Here is a 16,556-nt window from a genome sequence, read left to right as displayed (position 1 = left end):
TTATGCAGAAAAAAAAAATCATAAAAGTTAAACTTTCAAGTGCTTCTGCCTCATCTTTTTCCACAAATCAAGATAAATGAAGATTCCAAGAGAAATTACAATGACATTAGTGCACTTCACTAACCACCACAGTAACATGGAAATGGTTCACTACTGCATTAGCCAGTATACCATGTAAGCTACCCCCAAATAAGCCCTCACGTAGTTACTAAAATCTATGCTTCCCAAGTTCTCAATGTATACCCTTATAATTTCAGAAACATGATTTGATATAGAAACTCTCCAGTCTGAACTTTTGAGAAGCAGAATATTAATAACAGGAAATACTTATAGATAGCTTATTATATTCCAGTCACTATTCTAGACACATTATTAACTAGTTTCATCCCCACAATGAAACTAAAAATAGATACTACTACTATAATTAGTATTGCAATGAAACACAAGAGGAAATTAAAACAGAATGCAGTTAATTTATCAAAATTCACGCAAAAAGTAACTGTGATACAGGAAATCTGGATCCAGAATCCATGCCGTTAACCAGGGGTTGGCAATTTTATTTTATTTTATTTTTTTTTTGAGAGAGAGAAAGAGAGCGCAACCCATCATTGGGGGATGAGAGGGGAGGGAGAGAGACAGAATCCCAAGCAGGGTCCACACCCATTGCAGAGCCCAACGCGGGGCTCAATCTCACGATCATGCCCTGAGCTGAAATCAAGAGTCAGACACTTAACTGACTGAGCCACCCAGGAGCCCCAGGGGTTGGCAAATTTATTTTGGAAAAGACCAGATAGTATTTTAAGGCTCTGCAGGCCACACAATCTCTGTCACAACTCAACACCACTGTCACAGCACCAAGGAACCACAGATAATACATAAATGAATGCCACTGTGTTCTAGCAAAAGTTTATTTATAACATGTGTTGGGCCAGACTTGGCCTGCAGATGTTTGCCAACACCTGCTCATAAACATCACACACATCTCACATTCAGCACCACCACAGCAAGGGGAATATAAAAATTAAGTAACTTGCCTTCTTTTCCTTTGAATCTTTCCTGGTCATATCTGTTGTAGGCAGCTGGGATAGGCTGTTTGGTACGCAATGTGGGATCCTGCAGAAAAATAAATGAGTTACATATTAACATTTTAAATTCTTACCTAAAACTCAGAATAAAAATCACAGTAAGTGTATTATTTTCTAAACTTTTTTTCTTACAATAGCCAATAAGACAAAAGTGGGGAGTCATGTGATGCTTATTTTCAAGATATTGTTTACCGGTAGAAAATTACCATTGCTATCAGGGACAAGGCAAAGGACTCCAAATAAACTTGTATCAAGGCAAAATGCAAAACTCTTACAAACTGGAGAAATAAAATAGGTGTGCTTAATAACTTCATTTTAGGTACTTAAATTTCTTCACGAAATAATAAACCTGCCAATTATGAATTGTTTTTAACAAAAAACCTTAATTTAAAGCTTACTGAACTGACATTTTAGAGCATTTAACAGAATTATTCTCCAAATTGTTATTAATACTTAGATGACAACTATGAAATAAACCCATTATAAATGCACAAGAAGCTAATAAAGGTGTTACTTGTTAAGACACTTAGAATAAGCTGTCTATCTAATGTTGTAAACTTCATTCACAAATACTTTATCTAAAATTCAGTTTGGGGCGCCTGGGTGGCTCAGTTGGTTAAGCATCTGCCTTCGGCTCAGATCATGATCCCAGGGTCCTGGGATCGAGCCCCACGTTGGGCTCCCTGACTCTCCCTCTCCCACTCCCCCCTGGCTTGTGCTCTCTCTGTCAAATAAATAAAATCTTAAAAAAATTCTTAAAAAAGTAAAATTCAGTCTATAATAATCTAAAAAAGCATATTTAAAGAACATTCCCAAAACTGCTTGGGAAATTCATGGTATTCAGAAAAACTAAAGTACTCTACATTTTGTTACAACAGGATGCTACCCTACATCTTAATCCAGACAAAAGATAGAAAGATAGTTAATTTAAGACACTCAATAGGTATACACTATAGCTAAAGGCCAAAAATAAGATTTTTATGTATCTTAAGGATTACAGAAATACAGGAAAAACTCAATCACAAGGATAATGGTTTAAATGTTTTAAGATCTGACATGTTTCCTACCAATTGCTATTCAAATCAATCAATTCATAATTATAAGCACCCTGTGTTTTACCATCACAACATTTGTCTCACTACTTTTTTTTACTCATCTCTATGTCCTACTAGACTTTAAGCTCAAAGAGGGCAGGTATCTCTTGTATTTTTGTCAGCACACTGCCTGACAAGAGTAGGCACTTAAGTATTTGCTGGAAAGTCAACTCAAAGTATTAACCTAAATACCAATAAAAGTCTACTACCTCTTAAGAATTAAATACCAATGATTTTATGAACAAGCAAAACTACTAGATCTTGCAAAGACTGTGTTGGTGCACTTTCAAATTTTAATATACTTTAAAAAAACCCTATATAACATAAAAACAATTTTACCTACATTTATTTCCTTTGTTGATTTATATGAAACTAGCTGGAAGGATTTTCAACATAACTGGAGGACATGTTTGAGTTTAAATTTAAATATAGGCTATATGCCATACATGAAATTTACTTTGGAGGGGTCCTAAATGGCAACTCAATGAGTGAGGCAGTCAACTCTCCAAATGGCTAAAACTAAGGTACCATGAAAGAACCAAATGATCTGGGATCAGGAGAAACACAACATATCCACCAGGAAGTCACAGATACCAATGACTTCAGAAAAAGCCCCAAAACAGACTGTAACAGGGATTTTTATCTCTAACAATGGTAAGGATTCTCCCAAGCAACAATGAATAGGTCTGTTACTTACTTTACACAACTTCTCAGAGGGCTTTTCCTAATTTACCCCTTTCAGATTCTAACCCAAGTGTGTCTCTAAGAATTATTGCTTAAGTAACTTTATTTTTCTGTTTTGGTTGCTTGGGGTTTTTTAAATTGTTACTGTTGTTGTTGGTTTATTTTTTGATCCCCTTTACCTGTTTCTCACACTCCTCACCCACCCTCCACCTCTAGCAACTACCGTATCTATATCTGTCTATATCTCTGTATAAAGCTTGTTTTGTTATATAAGAGAGATCGCAGGTATTTGTCTTTCTCTAACTTATCTCACTTAGCATAATGCCCTCAAGGTCCATCCATGTAGTCAAAAAGTCAAAATTACATTATATTTTATGGCTGAATAATATTCAATTGTGTGTATATAACACAATTTCTTTATCTGTTCATCCATCAATGGGACACTTGTTTCCATATCGTGGCTATTGTAAATAATGCTGTAATGAACATGAAGATGCATATATCTTTTCAAGTTAGTGTTTTCATCTTCTTCAAATAAATACCCAGAAGTAGAATTGCTGGTTCATACAGCAGTTCTATTTTTTAATTTTTTTGAGGAACTTCCATGATGTTTTCCCTAGTGGCTACACCAATTTACATTCCCACCAAGAGTGCACAAGGGTTCCTTTTGCTCCACATCTTTGAAAACACTTACTTCCTGTCTTTTTGATAACAGCCAGTCTAACTTGTGTGAGGTGAGATCTCACCGTGTAAGTGTTAACGGTGGGGAAGATTTTCACATATTTCAAGAATACTGAAGCAGCAAAAAGTTTGAAAGCTACTGATTTAAAAACTTTAAGATGAGATGTTTTCAAAATTACAATACTGAAAAGAGTCATTTTCATTAAAATTAATATATAAGCAGTAACACATTCTTACCACAGGTGCTGCATTTGGGGCTGGTCGCTGTTCAGGTGCACGCCCTTCTTCTCTAGCTTTTACAGACTGAAGAATTGCAAAAATATTTTTGGAAAAATTCTAAAATATAAATGGATCTTAATTAGCCCACTTAAAATTAAGTATTCAAGGCAGTAAGTTTGTTTAATAAACAATTTCAGACTGTTTTTTTCCTATTAGTTCTTCCCTACTACATCACTGAGGTGTTCTTTACTATACACACACAAAAAATCGAAGTACTAAAAATTGATCCCCAAACCAAATTATTATAAACATACTGTTATTCATTTATTTTTATTTTACTTAAACTGTTTAATTGGCTATAAATATATTCATATTCTGCATCTATTCAAATATGTAGCTAGGAAACAAGTTACTGAATAAAAATGAGATTTGTTGTCACAAGAGGCTTCCCCATTCTTAAAGAAATCAATTACTATACTTCTAAGTATAATATATATAACACACATATATACATATATATTATATATATATATAATAAACTCCAGTGCTAATCTCAGATTGCTGTAATTTATATGAGATGTGGAAAATTTTAAAATACTGTTTGTTAGGAGTTACTGTACACTTTTAAAAGATTTTTAAATTGGGAAGTATTTTTAAAAACTTGATTCATGCCAAGATGCCAGGAGTTAACAAACCACTGCTTCTGCACAGCAGTACAAAAGTCAACACAGTAACAAATGCAAACAAAGTCTTAATCCTACTATGAAAATCACTGAAAATATATGAAAATCAAATTTCATACTTTAAAAATAATATAGAGCAAGAGACACTAAATCTAGAAGAATCCATGTTATCAGCGATTTTTGTGTGGAAGAATTAAAGGTGATTATTATCTTCCTTTTAATGATCTCTTTTAATCAACTTTTCAACAAGGAACAACTTATTTAAGTTTAAAAGTATATCCTTAATGGCATTATAAAATCAGGTTGCTTTATGTGGGTTGCCTGCAATAATAATATAACTGTAAAGAAACATACTTATTTTTCTCATGAACCTTTTATTCTAGAAATTTAGAAGGTAAGAAGGCCCTAATCCCTGGTAATAATGAAGATCTATCTAAAATCATAGGTTCTATTAGAACTGAGTACCTAAAAGGTTTTTTATTTAGTGTTCAGAAAATGAAAACCATATACAGAAAAACTATCACTCAAAACAGTTGTTTCTGCTTTTTTAAAAATGTTAATGATCACAGAAGTAAACCTAGCTACCAAACAATTCTTAAACTGTAATTTATTTCTTAAATTACCCTGTGATGGCAACAACACTAACTTAAATGAAAGCACTAAGTTTTGAAATAATGGTAAAACCCTGCCACCTAGAGCTCAAAAAAAACTGTTCATCTCAGTTTTTTGAAAATTTAATGTTTGGTCCAAAAGTAAGATGGAGCATAGCACGTATCTTTTATATGTGCTATATAATTAATATTATAATATAATATAATTATCAAATTATAATATAATATAATTTGAAATATATTTCAAATTTTTTGGCTATCATAATGAACATTGGTAGAACATTAGCAGTTGCAATATTCAACTATCAGCCATATTATGCAGTGAAAATGAGTATCAACAGATCACTGTAAATACAGAAACTGAAGTTTATTTATATTCTCAGATTTCTCTATAATTCTAAGCTCTGGGGAATGATTCCTATTCTTGTCCTCAAGTACTTTGTAAAATATGACAAAGTACAAAAGGATGAAAATTCTTTCCTTCATGTACTCTTTTCAAGTAACCCGATTCCTACTAATATGGCACAATAAATTTAAGACCAGAATCCAGAATCTGCAAATAAAACCAGTCTGCCTTGACCAAAGTTAAAGTTCACTTTCATTGGTAACCTCACATTCTTCTACACACTCTCTTACCATAACATATTAACAACTGCACATCAGTGGAGAATTAACACTTAAGAGAAAATTGGGAGGTGAGGGAAAGACAGATGAAAATATATAAATGAAACAGAACCAAAGCAATCTTTTTGGAGATGCATTAAGATACTTAAACATCCACTATCTTTCAAATTTTTATCTTTCAAAATTTAAAGTACACAACTCCTTTAACCAGAAATTTGCTTCTAGGAATTATATTTTTGTTGTATACACATAAATGCACAAAAGTACATGTACGATGATGTTTTTTAATGCATTACTTGTAATTGTGAATAGAGAGAGAAGGAGACAGAAAGGGAGGAAATGAGGAGAAGGGAGAGAAAAAAATTCCACAATCCTATAGTTACAAAAACAAATAAACCACCTAACACCATTAACAAAGAATAAATACTGCTACATCCACACAACAGGATATAATGTATAAAATACACAAATGAATGCTGATTTTCTTAAGTGTCTACTTTGTGGGGAAAAAAATTAATAACGATATTAATGACCACACAGCTAGCCATCACCATCCCCTCCTCATTAAGTTAAAGCAAAAAATCTGATCAACAAGAAAACTGGGCTATTCGCTGGATTTACAAATGAGGTGCAAATCAAGGGGCTTGCACTGTGATTCAGACATTTACATCAGCTTCTTCGGTGACCAACCACTAAACGGTAAATACGGCCACTTAGACATCTACATTATTACTGATCTTTCAGAGATAAAACTTGAAAATTGATCCTAATAGCAAATTTTAGCCAATTCTATAACCAATCACAGATTAGATACACATACTCACTCTAATGAATGAGTGAAATACTTTACCTTTCCTGTGCTCTGTAAGATAGTTGTTCGTGTCCTCCACACTCTCTCTCTGCTGACAATATCTCGTGTCACATCTACCTCAGCATCCACAAAACTTCTCTGTTTGAGGGCAGTTATGTCATCATCTAAGTCAGTCTTGATAGTAGATCTTTTCTTAGCCATAATTTTGGCTTTGATTGCAGCAATTTTTTCCACTGACATAGCTTCAGACAAAGACCTGAAAGCAATTTCCTTTTTTTAAATTTTCATTGCAAAGATCTCTTGAGCACATCATAAATATATTTTGTTACATTTATAGGTTTTGGTAAAAAAAATAACCTTAAAAGTGGCAATAATTAAGATTTTCTTCTTATCTAAAACTTACATACTTGGTATTTAATAATCATGTAAGATCAAGAGTCCATGTAGCATTATTACTCTATGAGCAAATCAGTAACTTCTTGGAAGGGTCAATGCAACAAAAATCCCTGCACTTGTGTTTATCTCCCCCCCCAACCCCGCGAAAGGAAGAACCCATTAATATAGCTGCTTTCTTTAACATTTTCTCAGACTTTTATTTGCCAATGCCTCTCTAGCCACACAAATTGTACATACAAACACACAAAAACACACCCCACCGGGGGGGGGGGGGGGGGTTGTGTGTGAAAAATTCATTCTGTAAAGAATTCAAAGCTTAGCTTTTCCTTGAAATTTATTTCAAGGTTTCAAACCTTCATAATGTATATAACATACCCATTTTATAGGTGACGAAGGCTTTTATATGCCATATCAACATATATCCCTTTTACTATCTGAAAGATTAAACCATATTTTGCAGTTTTTTCTTTTCTTTACCTGATTTTCAAGTAACAGGCAAAATAGCAAACAGGAGCTATACTTTGAGAACTATAAAAAAAAGACTTAACACAAAGTTTAGTGTCGTTTTTCACAAAATGAGAAAGAGTTAAAAAGGGTTTGGGTAGGGGCGCCTTTGGTTCAGGTCATGGTCCTGGAATTGAGCCCCACTTTTCTGGCTCCCTGCTCAGCAGGGAGTCTGCTTTTCCCTCTCCCTCTCTCCCTGCTCATGCTCTCTCTAATAAATAAACAAAATATTTCAAAAAAAAAATTAAAAGGGTTTGGGTACCTTAACAGTTGACAAAATTATTACTCTAATCACAAGGTGACAATCTTGAAATACGTTTAAACAACATCTGGAAAAAGGACAGGAATTCCTGCAGGTTTAAATATGGTAGTATTATATAGTATACTAGTTTATTTATATAAGGTATGAAGATACTTTATAGCAGATGCTCAGTATGCATCTAGTATTCGATTCATTTTATATAATGCTGCGCAATTTTTCCTTAAGATCTAAAGCAAACCAGCATAACTTAAATCAGACTCAAATACTTTTCTAAATCATAATCAAATGTGAATTGGACTTTCAATCATTGGAGTTTTACTTCCAGCTAAAATGAAGTAGCAAGGACTGGATTATCCCTCCTGCTTCCAAACAACCAGTGAAAATACATAGAACAGTAGCTTACTAAATACCTGGTATCAAGCAATGAGAGACAATGATCTCTGACAAATGAAAACCAGATAGAAAGCCCTATGAATGCTGCAGTTTGAAACCACGTTGTAAGTTTTCAAAATGGCATAGGGAGGAAATCCAGGCAAAACTGAGTGGATTACCTGATTTGAGAAATGGTGCTAGAGTCCAGCAAAACCAAGGTGGCTGGAATTCATAGGCCTAAGTACCTGAGAAGAAAGAGCTGCAATGAAGATGCCCATCAAGTATTCCAGGAGAATACTGATTAGCCCAGGACTATGAGAAAACAAAAGTCAGGTATAGAAATCATCCAACACAATTAGAGGAGATAATACCCAGAGCACACAGAGGGTGAAGAACAGTTCCTGTTCCCACCAGCCAAACTGAAAACCTCACATCCATTGGGCATTAGGTAGAGTATTCAGAATGGTTTTGTGTAGGCAATGGTGGGGAATAATTATCCTAACTGAACACTGCCCAAATAACAAATCTTAAATCAAGACATAAAAGGAACAAACTGTTTCCAAGTGATTTAACTATATCCCAAAAGAAAATTTAGAAAAATACAAAAATACCTAGCACTCAATATGGTAAAATGCAAAATGTCTAGTATCCAAAGATCACAAGGCATGTAAAGAAGCAGGAAAATACAAGCCAGGATGAGGAGAAATCTAAATCAAAACCAATTATAAATTGACACAGATGCAGGATTAGCAAAGACATTAAAGTAAGTATTTTTATAACTCTATTCTATATATTCAACAAATTAAATGAGACATGGACTATATATTTAACCAACTTGCAGAGATAAAAAAAAATATAATGTTGGAGACTACAAATACATCACAACTATAATTATGGAAGAAAAGATTAGTGAATGACACAACTATAGAAACTATCAAGTGAATAGAAAAAAAAGAACCCAAATATTTTAAGAAACAAGGCCAAAAATTTTCTAAATTCAATAAAAATTATGAACACAAAAATTCCCTCCAAAAGCTCAATGGACTTCAAGCACAAGAACCATGAAAAAAAGGCCAAGTTATGTGATAATTAAACAGCTCAAAACCTGTAATAGAGAAAACTTTTAAAGTACCCAGAGGGGAAAAAAAGGACACATTTCATTAAAAAATTTAAAAATTTAAGAAAATAAAGGATGACAGCAGACTTCTCATCAGCAACAATGCAATCAAGAAGGCAGTGGTGTAACATTTAAAGTACAGATGGTCCTGACTTAACAATGGTTTGACTTACAATTTTTCAACTTTACAATGGTATGAAAGTGATATGCATTCCGTAAAAACCATACTTCAAACTATGATCTTTTCTCAGGTTAGTGGTATGTGGTACGATGCTCCCTCATGATGCCAGGCAGTGGCAGAAAGCCACAGCTTTCAGTCACCCATGCAATCACCAGGATAAATAATTGATACATTTAAAATCATTCTGTACTCATACAACCATTCTATTTTACACTTTCAGTAAAGCATTCAATAAATTACATGAGCTATTCAACACTTTACTATAAAATAGGCTTTGTGTTAGCCCAACTGTAGGCTAATGAAAGTGTTCTAAGCATATTTAAAGTAGCCTAAGCTAAGTTATGATGTTTGGTATATTAAATGCATTTTCGGCTTATAATATTTTCAACTTAGGATGGGTTTATCAGGATGTAATTCATCTTAAGTCAAGGAAGACCTGTACTTAAAAGGATGTAACTTAAAAGGCACCTGGGTGGCTCAGTTGGTTAAGCATCTGCCTTCAGCTCAAAACATGAACACAAGGTCCTGGGATTGAGCCCTGAGTTGTGCTCCTTGCTCAGCAGGGACTCTGCTTCTCCAGCTCTCTCTGCCCTTCTTCCTGCTCTCTCTGCCCTTTCCCCTGATCGTGCTTGCTTCCTCTCTCTTTCTCTCAAATAAATAAAATCTAAAAAAAAGGAATCCAGTAAAAATTCCTTAAAAAAAAAAAGCAAAATAAAGGCTTTTCAGCAATACAAAAGTTGAAAGAATTAATCACCAGCAGGTCTGCTCAAAAAGAAATGAAGAAACGTTAAAAGAAATCTTTCAGGAAGAACGAAAAAAATTGGTAAATAGATCTGAACAAAGAAATGAACAATGGAAATGGGTATCTGTAAATACATGAGTTTTTCTTATTATTTAAAGCTCTTTAAAAGGTAACACTTTAAAAAAGAACAATGCATACTGATGCTTACAACACATGCATAAGCATACCATTTTAAGGTTCCCATACAATACATGAAGTAGTGAATTTAACACTTGCAGGGAGACTGTGATGCTATAAACCATGCATAGTAAAAGCCCTAAATCAAACACTAATAACAAAACACTTATAAGTAATAAGCCAACAACAATAAGAAAAAAGAGAATTACAACCAATATTCGTTTATTCCAAAAAAGAAGTCCCAAAACAGGACAAAGAGAAATAAAAAATAAGCAAAATGGACTAAAACTAACCATATCAATAATCACATTAAGTATAAAAGATCTACACACACAAGAAAAGTACTTAAACTATAAAGACATGTAAGTTAAAAGTAAAAGGATTCCAGTTTTCAGATGAAAAGAGTTTTGGACATGGCTGCACAATATGAAAGTGCTTAGGACAATGAACTACACACTTTAAAATATTACAATGATAAATTTTATGTTATGTGTTTTTTACCATAATGTTTCTTAAAAAGTAAAAGGTAAAAAGATACACTATGCTAATATAAGCCAAAAGCAAGCTGGAGGAGTATCTAGGTGAATATGAGAAAAAGTAAATTTTTTTAATAAGGAATATTGCCAGAGATAAAGGTCACCCCATAATGATAAAAAGATTCATTCATCAAGACAACCCTAAACATTTACACCTAATAACAGGCCTTCAAAGTAGACAGAGAACAAAATCTGATAGAAATGCAAAGAAAATCAGACAAATCCACAGCCAGAGATTTCAATAATTCCATCTCAATAATTAATAATACAACACAAAAAACAAGTGAGGATATAGAAGACTCTACTGACACTATCAACCATACTGACCATAGTAAGACACTCCAAAATAACAGCAGAATACAAATTCAAGTGCCTATAGAACAGACCTTATTTGGGGCCAAAAACTGAGTTTTAATACTTATCAAAGGATTCAAAATCATATAAAATATAACCACACTTTGGAATAGATTGGAAATCAATAACAAAGATCTCCAGAAAATCCCAAGTATTTGGAAACTAAATAACTCCCTTGCAAACAATCCATGAGTAAAAGAAGTCAAAAGGGAAGTTAAGACAGTAATTTTGAACTGAATGAAAATGAAAACACAACATACCAATATGAGATGCCATTAAAGCAGTACTTAGAGTGGAAGCTGAGGTTATTGATTTCCCTCTAAGAAACCATAAAAAAATACAGCATATTAAATCCAGAGTAAGCAGAAGTAAATCATAAAGATGAGAGCAGAAATTGAAGAATCAATAAAGAAGAAAAAAAAAACAAAACTAAAGAGGAAAATCCCAATCTGGTTCTTTGAGAAGATCAATAAAATTGGTCAATTTTGGCCAGGCAATAAGGAAACTAACAGAAAACACCAATTGCTAATATCAAAAAATGAAAGAGGGGACATTGCTACAGATTCTAGACAACTTAAAAGAACATTATGAACATTACGCAAATAAATTTGACAATGCAGATGAAATGGACAAATTCTTTCAAAGAAACACTCAAAGAAGAGAGAACCAGAATAGACCTATTAACTACTAAACAAGCTGAATATGCAGTTGAAAACTTTACCTGAAATATATGAAAATAAATAAAACTATAGTACAGACGGCTTCATCAATAGATTTTCCCAAATGCAGGAGGAAATACCAATTCTAACACAAACTTTTCCAGAAAATTGAAGAAAAGGAAATACTTTCCAACTCATTCTGAGACCAGAATTATCTTGATAGGAAACAAGACAAAGACGTTATAAGCAAACTACAGACCTCAAAAACATTGGTACAAAATTCTATATAAATTTTTAAAAATCTAATTTAATAAATAAAAAGAATAATACATCATGATTGTCGTAGGCAGCCATTAAAACAATATCCACCTCTCGGCATTCACACCCATGTGTAATCCACTTCCTGTAGGGGTAGAGGCTGAACCTTGTTTCTAACAAATAGAATGCTGTACAAGTGACAGGGCAGGGTGTCACTCTGAAGACTTGGCTATAAAAAAAATAACCTCTATCTTGCTTGACAGCTCTCTTGCACTCTTGCTTGCTCACTCTAATGAAGCAAGCTGTAATACTGTGAAATATTCTAAGAACCAAGAACCAAAGAACCAAGAGTCCTCTAGATAAAACCTGAGGAACTGAAGTATTAGTCTAACAACCTGTCAGGAACTAAATTCTGCCAGCAACCACATGAGTGAGCTCTAGAAGCAGATCCTTCTCCTATCAAGCCTAAACATGAGAACACAGTCCCGGTCAACAGCTTAACTGCAACACTGTGAGAGGCCCTAAAGCAGAGAAGCTACCTAAATCACCCCAAGACTCCTGACCCACAGAAACCATGAGAAAATAAATATGTGTAGTTTAAGCCAATACGTTTCAGATTAATTTGTTATGCATAGCAAGATAATAAAATAATGAAGCAGAATTTATCCATGAAGTGCAAACATCAAAAAATTAATTTAGTTCTCCATATTAATGAAAAACTGTATGATTTCAGTAGAATCAGAAAAAAACATGTGACAATAGCCAACATTCCTTTCTGATAAACTCTCAGCAAACAAAAGGTATTTCCTCAACCTGTTGAAGGGTATCTAACAAAAAAATCTAAGCTAACATGCTTAATGGTGAAAGAGTGCTTCCCCTAAGATGAGGAACAAAACAAGAATGTCTAATCTCACTGCTTCAACACTGAATTAGTGAGGATCAGTAAGTCTAGCCAGTGCAGTAAGGCAAGAAATAAAAGGCATCCAGTTTAGAAAGAAAAAAGGGGGGGGGAAGAAAAGATATATTTTATGTGTCAACAACATAATTATCTATGTGAAAAGCTAATGATAGCTACAAAAAAAATTACAAGAACTTATCAGTGCGTTTAACTTCATTGCAGGATACAAGATCCATACCCAAAAATCAACTGTATCTCTATACTAGCAATAAGTCAAAAATTGAAATATTTTTTAAAATATCACTTATAATAGGACCGAAAAGTATGAAATATGACAAAAAGATGTATAAGGCCTATATACTGAAAATTAAGAAATGTTAAATTACAGAAGCTCTAAATATCTTTCCAGTTATAGAAAGGGAAATAAATACATCTTGTTCATAAGTCAGAAGACTCAATATTTTTAAGATGTCAATTCTCCCCAAACTGGTCTACAGATTCAATGCAATCCCAATCAAAATCCCAGTAAGCTTTTTTTGTAGGAAATGACATGTTAATTCCAAAACTCATATGAAAATGCAAAGAACCTAAAACAGCAAAAACACTCTTGAAACAGAAGAACAAAGTTGGAAAGCTAACACTATCTGATTTCAAAACTTAAAGTCATTAAAACAGTTTGGTACAAGCAAAGAGACCAATAGATCAACAGCACAGAATGGGTCCAAAAACAGACCTACACATGAACAACTGATTTTTTATACAAGCGCAAAGAAAATTCATTGAAAACCAATAGTGCTAAATAACTGGGTTACCCACATGCACAAAACTGAACTTCAATATCTAGATCATAAAAAAAAAAAAATGAATTTTGATCCATGCTGTATGACCCACACACAAAAAATTAACTGAAACCAGATCACAGACTGAGATGTAAAACCTAGAACTAAAAAATTTCTACAAAAGAATATGAGACAATCTTTGTTGGCTTTGCTCAGGCAAAGATTTCTTAGATATAACACCAAAACAATTCACAGAACAGGTTGACAACTGAGATGTCATAAAAATTAAACTGCTCTTCAAAAGGTAGTTAGGAGAACATAAAGGCAAGTCACAGACTGGAAGAAATATCTGCAAAGCCTACGTCTGAAAAGGACTTCTATCCAGGACATACAACAAACTTTCAAAACTCAGTAATAAGAAAACAATCCAATAAGAAAAAATGGACAAAAATCTGAACACACTTCACCAAACATGATATAAGATAGCAAATAAGGACACAAAAAGATGCTCATAATATCATTAATCATGTGGTAAGTGCAAGATAAACCATCTTCTACCTTTTAGCATGGCTAAAATTGAAAAGCCTGATCACAGTAAGTGTTGGCAAGGCCTGTGAAGAACCTAGGACTCATATACTGATGGTAGAAATGTGAAATGATACAATCACTGTAAACAGTTTGATGATTTCTTCAAACTGTAGATCTATAACAGTATACAATTAAATCACTCCTCTCCTAGGTATTTACTCAGTGGGAATGAAAACATATGTCCATAAAAAACTTGTACACAAATGACCACAGCTTTAGCTGCAATAGCCAAAAAACAGCAACAAGTGTAACGTCGATAAACAGTTGCCTAGGAAAACAAATTGTGTTACGTCCGTACAATGGAACAGAATGAACCTACTCAGCAATAAAAAAAGAATGAACTACTGATACATCCAACAATATGGATGAATCTCAAAATAATTATGCTAAGTAAAAGAGGTCAGACCCCCCCAAAAAAGTATGTATCAAATAATTCCATTTATACTTAACTCTAGAAAAAGCTAATTTATAGTAACAGCAGATAATTGGTTGCCTAGAGAGGGAAGGATGTGGGGATAGGTAGAAGTGTGGAATCATAAAGGTACACAAGAAATTTATGGGGGTGATATTATATTCATTATCGTGATGATGATGACGGTTTCACAGATGTATACATATGTGAAAGCTTATCAACTTAAATATGTGCAGCTTATTGTTATGTCAGTCATCCTGAATAAAGCTTTTAAAAATAGGCATTGAATTTTTAAGTTTGGATAGAACTTCCAAAGCATTATATTGTGCCAAGGAAAAATTATGAAGTGATTCCAATTATAGTAAAAATCAGAGATCAACAAAATATTACAAGCCAAATCCAGCCATGCCAATTCTTTTATGAATGAAGCAATCATAGACTGCTTTCCCTACCACAAGCATTAGTTACGAAAAAAAACCCCATGTGACCTTCAAAGCTGAAAGTATTTAATTATGTGTCACTACACAAAAAAAGTTTGCTGACCTCTGCTATAAATCAACAAGAGATCACAAAATAAATGAGTGGCTTGGTTATGGAGTAATTTTAAAAAAGGGAAGATCAATTTGGTAATAGAACCAAGAAGGCTTTCCGGAAAGCATAATTAACTTTCAATCTCCCCTACCATAAAACATGCCCACACATCTTCTTTTGAACTTAGGGCACAGAAGCACATAATAAATTCAAGAGATAAAGGTAAATGTAGGTAACATATTAATATCTCCTTTTCCATATACAATTAACACTTTCTACTAAAGAAAATCTTACCTAATCTGTTCAGTCTGTACAATCCCTTCTTTGTGACCCTCCAAACGAGCAGCCAATCTCTCTTTATCAAGGCGCACACACTCTTCATCCTGAAAATAATCACTGGTTAGTGAATATTGCACATTTTTATTTAACTTGTAGAGCAACAACAAAAAAAACATGTAACTTTTCCTTACGTAAGTTCCTGCCTATAACATGCCAAGCATTGCTGGCCTTAAGTCAGCTTGATTTTAAGATTACTTCTAGTTACACAAAGACAACAATAATAAATACATGTTGGATCACATAAGAGTAGAACTGATTAAAAGCTTACCAAAGAACTTCAGCAACTTTTTTCTATGATTAAACGTTCTTCCCATAATGTATCATATCTATTTTTATTCATACAGTTATTATACCACTAATAAATTCCTTCTCTTCAGGAAAATTTATCACTAAATTTTATGAAAAGCCTTCACCACAGTCAAAAATTTCATTTTGGAGATAGTTTTTTGCACCTGTTGCTCCAGGTCCTGAATCCATCAGGATTTCTGATGACCAGAAGTGAAACTTGAATGTTTTCAAAGCATGTTCCTTAGAACATTAGGCATTTCCTACAAAGTGCCTCATGGGCCACTGTTCTGAGTTCAACCCTGGTAGTTCAGCTTTTCTCTAACCCGCACGTTAGAATTTCAAATAAAATTCAGTCTGAAAAGTGTTTGGTTAAAAACAAAACTTGATCTAGTTCAATGCCCACATTCAACAAATGAGAAAACTAAGGAACAGGGTTAGTGTCTATGGCTAACAAAATATGATATTGTATAAAAAGCAGTATATTCAATGTGCTCCATCCAATTCATGCTCTAATATTAACCTATCATTTATTTATTTTTTTTTCAAAGATTTTATTTATTTATTTGACAGAGAGAGAGAGAGCGAGAGAGGGAGAGAGCACAAGCAGGGGGAGCGGCAGGCAGAGGGAGACGCAGGCTTCCTGCATGAGCAGGGAGCCCGATGTGGGGCTC

The 16,556-nt window shown here is 33.7% G+C and overlaps 1 protein-coding gene across 4 annotated transcripts in view; it reads right to left on the bottom strand.

Moving 5' to 3' along the window:
- CDC73 (cell division cycle 73) overlaps positions 1-16,556 on the bottom strand; it is a 199,926-nt gene that overhangs the window by 170,553 nt on the left and 12,817 nt on the right. For all 4 annotated transcript variants that reach the window (XR_015766571.1, XR_015766572.1, XM_028104683.2 and 1 more), the window contains exons 6-9: positions 15,553-15,641; positions 6,532-6,748; positions 3,782-3,880; positions 1,035-1,113 (exon numbers count right to left, since the gene is read on the bottom strand). Coding sequence is in view for 2 of the 4 variants with exons in the window: in XM_028104683.2 (XP_027960484.1) it covers positions 1,035-1,113; positions 3,782-3,880; positions 6,532-6,748; positions 15,553-15,641 (484 nt within the window). In the remaining 2 variants the exon portion in view is untranslated. The remainder of the gene's footprint in view (positions 1-1,034; positions 1,114-3,781; positions 3,881-6,531; positions 6,749-15,552; positions 15,642-16,556) is intronic.

Source organism: Eumetopias jubatus, unplaced genomic scaffold, assembly GCF_037043125.1.
Source record: "Eumetopias jubatus isolate StellerSeaLion01/CBP00866 unplaced genomic scaffold, mEumJub1_p1.0 scaffold_12, whole genome shotgun sequence".
Classification (NCBI taxonomy): Eukaryota; Metazoa; Chordata; class Mammalia; order Carnivora; family Otariidae; genus Eumetopias; species Eumetopias jubatus.
Note: the sequence above shows the minus strand (reverse complement) of the source record. Positions and strands in the feature narration are given on the sequence as shown.